Source organism: Ischnura elegans, chromosome 7, assembly GCF_921293095.1.
Source record: "Ischnura elegans chromosome 7, ioIscEleg1.1, whole genome shotgun sequence".
NCBI classification, from domain to species: Eukaryota; Metazoa; Arthropoda; class Insecta; order Odonata; family Coenagrionidae; genus Ischnura; species Ischnura elegans.
In genome coordinates this window covers 57,981,433-57,991,691 of record NC_060252.1, presented here as the reverse complement: position 1 = coordinate 57,991,691, position 10,259 = coordinate 57,981,433, and the positions used below count along the sequence as shown (strand labels likewise).

Sequence of the window (10,259 nt, the reverse complement as noted above, 5' to 3'; positions counted from 1 at the left end):
AAAAAAATCGGAAAGACTATGAATCGGATAACTAATACATGCAGATATGTATACAATTTTATTAACGGCTCACTTACAACTAGATTGACACATATATTGCTATTGACTGAGGACTCATTCCCACTTCAATAATGAAACAATTCTGTGAAGCTACGTGCATAGGTTAACACTTGGTTGCATCCAAGAAGATATCGATGGATTCGAACCGGGATCCCCCGATTTCCGGTCGAGTGTTTCAGCCAGTTAAATGACCGCGGATATTTGCCCCTCTTCGCACAATTGTGCATTGCGGGTAAATCCGTAAATAAGATATCATTGATCTCCGGAGAACTGCATCTGAAATTACTTTGTAGTACTCTGTGATTTTTCGAGGTTTTAACATGGATATAGAAGATCTTCGCTCGAAAATCATCCCAATATATTGATCTGCAGACGTAAGTTAAAAAAACAACAGTACCTTCCGTCTGAATTTTTTGTTCAATGTTCATAAACATGTAATCGTAGAATATTTTGTAGAGAACTTCGGCTGTCCTTTGTGGATTTCCATTCCCATTTCAAGGGACTCGTTCCTGATCTATCAAGATCACAAATTGTTATAGAATAATTGCGGAATCAAAAAGACCAAGATAATGCGGTTTTGTAAAGCATCGCGAGCGAGGAGTGTGTGACTCAAGATAACATTAGGTGGGGAGAAGCTTGAGCAGGTAGAGCAATTAAACTATTAGGGGAAAAGGGATGGAGGAGTGAGAATATCAGGAAGCGAATTGCATCAGCAAAGTAGGTGTTCATGAACAGGAAGAAGGTTCTTAGAGGATCGTGATGTGAAAGTTTAAAGCAACGTTAGTGAAGAGTTTGTTCTGAAGTGTAGCTCTCTACGGTGCGGAAACGTGGACATTAAGGAAGGAGGACGAGAGAAGATTGGAGGCATTCGAGATGTGGGTATGGAGAAGAATGGAGAAGGTTAAATGGACGGAGAGTAGGAGAAACGACGAATTGCTGGACACGGTGGGTGGGGAGAGGCAACCTTTAGATGAGATACGGAGGAGACAGAGGCAAGGGCGTACCCAGGATCAAAACTAGAGGGGGGCAAGCCGTGGTTCCAGTTGTAACGCAGAAAATCAAAATTTCAAGAAAATTATAACAGCGATTTACTACTTTGTAAAATTATTTGCTCGAAAAAATATTTTTATTTCAATTACTTGTTTTATATTAATATCACTTTTTTGGATATAAAAAAAATGCTTTCGTTTTGAACTAAATTCACTCTTGTTTCTGGGGGGGCAGCTGCCCCCTGATGCCCCTCGCTGGGTATGCCCATGGACAGAAGGTTTGGATGGAGCGAGTACTTAGCGGGAAGGAGATGTTGAAAACGGTTAGAGGGTAGAATGTTAGGTAAACGAGCGAGGCGAAGGAAGAGAATAGGATTTTTAGATAGATTGAAAGGGAGTAGGCCTTACAGTGAATTGAAGAAGGCAGTGCTGGAAGGAAAGGGAGGCTCCCAGATTACTTCTTTAGTACTCCATGGAAACATATCTTATTAGGTAGAATACTATAATAATAAATTGTGGAACATTGCGTAGCAGTAGCGGATATAGAAAAAACTCAAAAAACAAAAGCATAAGATACCTTGAGTTACCTTTACTTTTATCGTAATAAAAAATAAATCACATGCAATGTTTAAGAAAGTTTTATTTAATTGATTACATTAAAATACAAGACAATGCCATCTTATTACATAAAAAAGTTAAAACTGTGGTTCTGCAATGTTTAGCAATACGGGCGGCCCCGCAAGGGGGGTGCGTGCCCCCTACACCCCCATCTGTATCCGCCACGGGTACATAGTCAGTAACACATTTTTTCAAGTAGGAGAATTTTATTTTATTTTATTCTCCAACCACCGGATACAGCTCTTATTGACCATTTTACACCGAGGTGTTCAACAATGTAACAAGTAAACGTACACAGACAACCATGCCCTGGACCGGGAAAACCTACCCAGGCGGGACTCGAACCCGCGACCTCTTATTTGGCAGGCGAGAAAGTTACCCCGCCGCCACCGAGGCCGGCAATTGTTTGTTGAATATTGTTGAAAAATGATGGGCCATTATCATGTTCTTATTTTTTCAAACTTTTATTTCTGGGATATCCTCTAAATTTTTGAATTGATAGAGAAATCTCTATATTTGAGCCTCGGATTAAATATAGTCTTCAGCGAGAAAACTCCCATTTAAGGAGAGGATAAGTCTAAAAAAGGTACCCCAGTCACCACATTGATACCTCTATGCTTTGTACATGTGTTTGAAGTGGGAAAATGTTACCGGGAAAAGTTATCCACCTTGACCTGGATTATACTCAGGATCCCCGGAATACGCGTCGTGAGCTTTCGCCAATTAACCTATCAATCAAGGAAAGGCATATTCCGGTTCAAGTTCAGGTCAAGGCACATGATATTTTCTCTGTGGTGTTCTCACACTTAAAACGCTCCTGCGGCTGACCCTGCGAAAGTTTACCTCTAGCTACTTCACAGCAGGTAGTTCATCAATGTTGTAATATATATTTAATGGTGATGATTATTATCTAAAATAGTTTCATTCCCCTTCTTCCCCGTATAGGTATCTTACCCAAAATGAACGTGAAAAATATGAATCCGCGATAATCATTGTTCGCGCAATCCGGCCTGAAGGTGGCACAGAAGAAATGCGCGCGGGGACGTGTGCCCCGGGTTATGATGAAATGAAAGGCGAGGACACCTTCAATCGAATTAGGTTTATTCGCGCGCAACTTGCGGGGAAGCGCACGCCGAACACTCCGCGTCCACACGCTCCCGGTTTTCAGTGAACACTGACTAACACCCACGCCGTCGGCGAGGGCATCGATGTTAGGGTATGAGGGTTACTGACCCTCAGTAACGGCACTCTCTCACTCCAAAAGGGTGTGAGTCGAGTCCCCTTGGCGGAGACCAGCGGAGACCAAGAGAAAGGGGGCCGAAAGGGACTTCGCCGGGCCTTGGAAAATCCCGAGTGCGACGACACTCGCCGCAGGGGAGGGGGGGAAATACCCAACATTCCGCCCGCCTTGAAAAGCTGTGATTTTCAATAAAGAGCGTGGAGCGTGTGGGGGAGTGCAAAACAAACAAACACATACATCATATACACATACATGGAAGAAACACATAAATAGACAACTGCCAAACATAGTGAGAGCCTTTTGAAATGAAGTCTCTGTGTCCGTGATGAAGGCTCACATTGCATGTGGCATATTCCACATAAATACAAGTAATGAAAAAGGAAACTGAAATATCACTCGATATTTACACAAACGACACTTGATGAGATCACTGACACTCTCACTAATAAATTATCACTCACAATAATTCACTAGTTTACTTGATAAAAAATGTCACCTCTTTACAATGATAACTGAAAATAAGTCCATTAAATCATGAAAGTTTATGATTAAACAAGATTCTCTCAGTCTGCAAATAAAACTTATACAAATGGAATATACAAAAATGAAATTCAACGTTCAAATTTTAGCTTTCCTCTTTAGGCAAGGGACAGAGTTTGTTGACCGCCCGCCGTATTAGCCCGGCAGTCGTTCTCACAGTTGCCACTCTCGAAACCCCATCCTCACCGGGGTGGAGCTGCACGATGCGACCGAGGCTCCACCGGAGAGGGGGTAGATTGTCCTCCTTGATAAGGACCAAGTCGCCTTGCTGCATGCTGGGTGCCTCTCTGGTCCACTTGGGTCTAACCTGGAGGCTGGACAGGTACTCCTTGTGCCAACGAGACCAGAAATGCTGTTGCATCCTGGTCACGTGCTGCCATCTGGATAGACGATTGACGGGGATATCAATCATATTTGGGTCAGGAATGGCAGTGAGTGCGTCGCCAATTAAGAAATGGCCAGGAGTCAATGGATTGAGGTCATTAGGATCTGATGACATTTGGGTAATTGGTCGGGAGTTAAGGCACGCCTCTATCATAGTTAAATAAGTGTATGTCTCCTCATACGTGAGGGATGCGTTCCCAACAATTCTCCTGAGATGATATTTGAGTGAACGGACAGCCGCTTCCCAAAGGCCTCCAAAGTGGGGTGAACGAGGAGGAATGAAATGCCAATTGATGCCTTGTGAGGATGAGTAGTGATGAAGTCTTTCCTGGTGTGACTTAGATGAGAATACTTTCTTGAGATCCTTCAATTCCCGATTCGCCCCCACAAAATTTGTGCCATTGTCTGAATAAATGTCGCTGCACTTTCCTCGTCGAGATGTGAAGCGCTTTAAAGCTCCCAAAAATGCTTCTGTCGTCAAATCCCCCACTAATTCAAGATGCACTGCCTTGGTGGAGAAGCAAACAAATACAGATATATAAGCCTTGATTGGCTGAGATCCTCGACGACGGCTAGTTTTGACATAAATGGGGCCGCAATAATCAACCCCGCACCTTAAAAAGGGGCGAGTTGGTTCAAGTCTCTGTCTTGGTAAATTACCCATTAACTGTGGTACAGCCTTAGGGTTACTGCGAAAGCATCTTGTGCATTGATGTACGATCTGACGGCAGAGATTTCTTCCACTTAAAGGCCAGAAACGTTGCCGTATTGACGAAAGAAGCAGTTGCGGTCCAGCGTGAAGTTGCCTGATGTGTTCTTGCATCACGATCAATTTTGTAAGATGATGTTTCGGAGGCAAGACAATTGGATGCTTCTGACCATAGGAAATATTAGAGGAACTTATTCTTCCTCCCACCCGGATCACGTTGTTTTCATCCAGAAATGCATGCAGCATTTTCAAGCTTGATTTGCTGCTAACTTGATTTTTCTGCTGAAGGTCATGAAGCTCAATAAAAAACACTTCTCTTTGAGCTGCTTTAATCAGCTGCGTAAGAGCCGCCTCTATTTCTCGAGCCGTGAGCTCTCCCGTTTTCCTCTCAGTGCGTGATTTTGAGGCGTTGTGTCTGAATCGCAGGCAATAAGCCGTTACCCTCTGCAATTTGGATAATGACGAATAGCGCTGGATTAATTGGTTCACCTCCACTGCAATTAAAGCGGTGGCCATTGGTCGTTTCTCGGGGAGCTCTAGCATTTCAATGAATGATTCTGGCGGCCATTCATTTTCATGTCCATTCATCCAAGGCGGTCCTTGCCACCATGATGCCATCTCGTGCAATTGTTGTGGGGTAAGCCCCCTGGAAATGTGATCCGCTGGATTGTCCACTCCTCTGATATGCCTCCATTTGCATTTACTTGTGAGCTCGTGGATCTCGGCAACCCTGTTGGCGACGAAAGTCTTCCAATTGGATGATGGTGCCTTCAGCCATGAGAGGACCACTGTAGAGTCTGACCACAGAGTAGGGCTTCCCGAAAATGAGAGTGATGATGAGACCTTATGAATGAGGTTTGCGAGGAGTACTGCTGCGCAGAGTTCTAGCCTGGGAAGAGTGGTTTTCTTCAGCGGCGCCACTCGCGACTTGGAGCATAGAAGACGCATCATGAATTTTCCATCTGATTCGATGGACCTGACGTATACACATGCACCATAAGCGGATTCTGAGGCATCACAAAAGCCGTGAATCTCATGAACACTGCAATTCTTCGCAATAACGCGCCGGGGAAGTCGCAAATCATTTAGGCATCTGAATGATTCACGGAAATCAAGCCATTTTGAATGGAGCTCCGCAGGAAGTGATTCATCCCATTCCAATCTGAGTTCCCACAGTCGCTGAAGGAATATTTTTGCCTTTAGAATGATTGGTCCTATAAGACCCAGAGGATCAAATATCCTCGCAAGATCGGAAAGAACTGATCGTTTAGTTACTCGAGCTTTACAATCGAAGTTCTTCGTGTCGAAATGGAAGACGTCCGCGTTCGGATTCCAAAGAATTCCCAGGCTCCTGATGGTGTTGTCTCCTTCCGGACGAATCTGATAAGATGCCTCCCTGTGGTTCAATGGAATTTTCTTCAGCAATGCGGGATGATTGGAGCACCACTTTCGAAGCCTAAAACCTCCTCTTTCTAGCAATGTGATAATTCCTTCTTGAACTTTCTCAGCCTCCTCGATCGAGTTGCTGCCTGTGAGGAGATCATCTACGTAGAAATCTTTCATCACCACTGCTGCAGCGCGAGGATCACGATGCGATTCTTCCAGGGCCAATTGCTGAAGACATCTTGTCGCTAAAAACGACGCTGACGCCGTGCCGTACGTCACTGTGTTTAACCTGTAGGTTTCAATTGGCGCGCCTTCTTCGTCTCTCCATAATATACGTTGCAAATTGGTGTCAGATGGATGAACTTGGATTTGGCGGTACATTTTTTCAATATCAGCAGTCATTGCATACTCATGTATCCTAAATCTAATAATGATGCTGAGAAGATCATCTTGAATGGTGGGCCCTACCATTAATATATCATTTAATGATACCCCTGTTGAGCTCTTGCTTGACGCATCAAACACAACTCTCAATTTCGTCGTTGAACTGGTGTCCTTCGTAATTGAGTGATGAGGAATGTAGAAGGCGACGCCCCTTGGTGGATGGTCCTTTTCCTCTACGACTAACTCCATGTGCCCAAGATCTCGATATTCCTTCATGAATGAAGAATATGCTAATTTCCTCTCCTCATCCCTTAGAAGTCGCTTCTCAATCATCATAAATCTGCGATTGGCGATTTGCTCAGAATCTCCAAGGTGACTGATGTCTCCTTTGATGGGTAGTCTAACGATGAAGCGCCCATCTGCCCCTCTTGTGGTGTTTTTCTTGAAATGTTCTTCACATTTCACCTCTTCTGCTGAGAATTTTGAAGCAGGTTTGCACTCCTCCAATTTCCAGAAGTTTTTTACCTGGTCTTCCAAGTTTGTCTCCACGCTAAAATGGCATGATGATGACGATGACGCTTCGTTAGTCCGGATTCTTCCTGATAAAATCCAACCAAGAGTTGTTTTCTGCAGGATCGGAGTGATTGGTGATGCTCTTATTTGCCCAATGCACAAAATTTCAAGAAATAGCTCTGCACCTATGAGGAGGTCAACGGCTTGCGGGATATTAAATCCGGGGTCAGCGAGTTGGAGGTTGGATGGTGGATTCCAATGTGAAATATCTACAGGAATGGCAGGTATTTCTGAAGTGATTTTTGGCAGCACTAAGCAATTAATATCAGCCTTGTACGCCGTTGTTCTCGATTTGATCGTCGTCTGCACTATCTGAGCGCTTTTTGCGGACGATCCTCCTATACCTGTGATGCCTATTGCGCCCGCTTTCCTGTTGAGTCTTAAAAGCTGCGCCATTCTTTCAGTCATGAAGTTTGCTTGAGAGCCTGAATCGAGCAGCGCTCGACAAAGATGAGGGGAGCCTCGCGAATCATGCACCCAGACGACCGCAGTGGAGAGGAGAACTGTTGTTGACACCTCCCCCTGGCATGGAAGACTTGCTGTAGTGGACTGTGTTTGTGTCGAAGACGGACTGAATGGTGTTGAGTTTGCTGATAGATTGGTCGCTGAGGTGTGGGTTGAGTGGTGAAGCAAGCTGTTGTGCCCTTCACCGCAATGCCTGCAATTGCCTGATGAGCAATTGCTTTTAAAATGCCCTTCCCTTAGGCAGTTAAAACAAACTCCAAGTTTTTTCACGTCGCTAATTCTCTCAGTAACGGATTTCTTGAGGAATATACTGCACTGATAAAGTTGGTGGGATCCTTTGCATAGCTTACATTTTGATGCAATGGCCACATTTCCCACCATTGACCTGCTGGTCTTTGAGAAAGGTCCCTTCTCTTGATGGCGTGACGTAATGGCGGTGCGAACAGCGCGATGGGCGCCTACTGTCTCCATCACATCGGATTTTTCCTGCAGGAAACTAAGAAGTCTTGCGACGCTTGGCATCTCATCCCGTGGCAACGACGCTTCCCAATCCTGATGAAGCTTCAGGCCTATCTTGGAGGTAATTAAGTGGAAAAGGAGCGCATCCCAGGAGTCAGTAGGCTGCCCCATGGCTTGGAGAGCCCTCAGGTGCTTATTAAAGTGATCCACGAGGTTTCTGACTTCCGTGGATGACTCCTTCACTAGCTGCGTGAATTCAAATATGGCCTTCACATGCATGTTAATTATATAGCGCTTGTTTTCAAAGCGCTGCCTTAATAGACCCCACGCGATGCTGTAATTCTGCTCGGAGGTGGCGAGAGAGGCTATAACTTGCAGCGCTTCTCCACGGAGGGTTGATCTCAAATAATGGAATTTTTGAATTCCTGATAGTGACACATTCTCATGAATGAGGCTGTTGAAAGTGTCATAGAATGTCACCCATTCATCATACGCCCCATGAAAAATTGGCAGATTTATTTGCGGGAGCTTCACGGGAGCAACATCGTGGCAATTTTCTTTTGAATTACTTGTGGTGGGTGATTGAATTATTCGTTCGGCCTTTGAGACGGCATCGAAATACGCGTCCTCGAATTCCTCCCACTCTCCGTTGCTTTCCGCATTCAATAATTCTATTTCTGATTGTACATCTTCAAAGGCCTGCCAACAATCCTTAAATTTCTCCAGGCGGAGACGCAATTGATGGATTCCATCAGGAATCTCAACACTTTCCACAACATTCTTAAATCTAGTGACTCTAGCTTTGATTTGCCCGCGTTTTGCAATCAATTCTTTAATTTTCTCTGCCATCGCTCTGAGAAGCGTGCCTTAATGGGTCAATTAGCAGTGGGGAAATGACAGGAAAGGGGATGCACTCACTGCCTACCTTGTGCTGCGATGCCTGCGTAGTAATGCTGCACCGCTGGTGCGCCGATGCCGCTGTGGTGATTGATGTGCCCTCCGCTGGTTGGATGGCACCTCTCTGGAGATGCTGATTGATGAATAGTGCTGATAGTCCTCTGCTCTGAAGACCCCGATTTGAGTGTTTGCCGGGAGATGCCTCGCGATGAAATAATCTTGCGCCGATGCACAACGATTCCAATTATGATTGCCGATCACTGGTGTGATCCGGCCCGAAGGACCAAAAATGTTCGCGCAATCCGGCCCGAAGGTGGCACAGAAGAAATGCGCGCGGGGACGTGTGCCCCGGGTTATGATGAAATGAAAGGCGAGGACACCTTCAATCAAATTTAGTTTATTCGCGCGCAACTCGCGGGGAAGCGCACGCCGAACACTCCGCGTCCACACGCTCCCGGCTTTGGTAAAACACTGACTAACACCCACGCCGTCGGCGAGGGCATCGATGTTAGGGTATGAGGGTTACTGACCCTCAGTAACGGCACTCTCTCACTCCAAAAGGGTGTGAGTCGAGTCCCCTTGGCGGAGACCAGCGGAGACCAAGAGAAAGGGGGCGAAAGGGACTTCGCCGGGCCTTGGAAAATCCCGAGTGCGACGACACTCGCCGCAGGGGAGGGGGGGAAATACCCAACAATCATCATCACTTGACTAGTGATGGAAAAATGTCGGTCAAAATCTATTTTTCGAGCAATCGATTTTTAATCAAAATGAGAAGCTCGACTTTTCAACATAAATCAAAATTTGAACCGAATGACCGATTAATATTTTTAAAAATCGACGGTTCTGTGCTTTAAATACAGTTCGTACAAAATCATGTTTATTATACATTCGAAATACTCTCAAAATAAACTTTTTAACTGTAGAAAAAATGCCAAAAAAATCTACTTACACTACATGCGTGAATTATTAGTAGTAAAAGTTTTAAAATGCATGCACATTAAAGACTTGGGATCACCACTTGGAACCATTCGGCTCCACTAACTTTTTTAGAAAGATCATTTGAATACGATTCTTTATTGATAATCGAGGGCGTAATCTCCAGTTTTACTGGCCTTAGAGAGAAGTCATACACATGGGACGGATGACGTTATCATAGGCCGGTGAGTAGTAACGCTGGTGAGATAAAACGGAATGGTCAAGATAGTAGTCGGAAAATCGAGTTTTAATCTAAACTCGAAGATAAAGGCTTGTTCTCGATCTTTGGCATTTAAATGTTGATTTTCGATTTTGATCTAAATCGATCTTTACATCACTGCACTGGGCATCAATCCCAGGGCTGGTTTGTCTCAGATCTTCTCTTTGTTTAAAAGATGTTTTTTGTATGTAGGACCAAAGGCTTTTAATTTGTTACCCCAGTGATGCTTTATTTCAAAGTCTTTGAAAATATTTTTTGCAAAATGCACATTCTTGGCTTCTCACTAAAGGAAGTGTAGAACAAATATTGTTATAAAATATTGATGTAAATGAACTATAAATGCTACTTGAGTTGTTTTTT

At 44.5% G+C, this 10,259-nt stretch overlaps 1 protein-coding gene across 1 annotated transcript; it reads right to left on the bottom strand.

Moving 5' to 3' along the window:
- Positions 1–3,532: 3,532 nt before the first annotated feature.
- Positions 3,533–8,656, bottom strand: LOC124162983. The gene has a single exon (XM_046539764.1). It carries the CDS (start codon positions 8,654–8,656, stop codon positions 3,533–3,535), a length of 5,124 nt encoding a protein of 1,707 aa, XP_046395720.1.
- Between the last annotated feature and the right edge of the window lie 1,603 nt (positions 8,657–10,259).

Coding starts and splice junctions, on each gene's coding strand:
- LOC124162983 (XM_046539764.1), bottom strand. CDS start 8,656: ATGGCAGAGAAAATTAAAGAATTGATTGCAAAACGCGGGCAAATCAAA.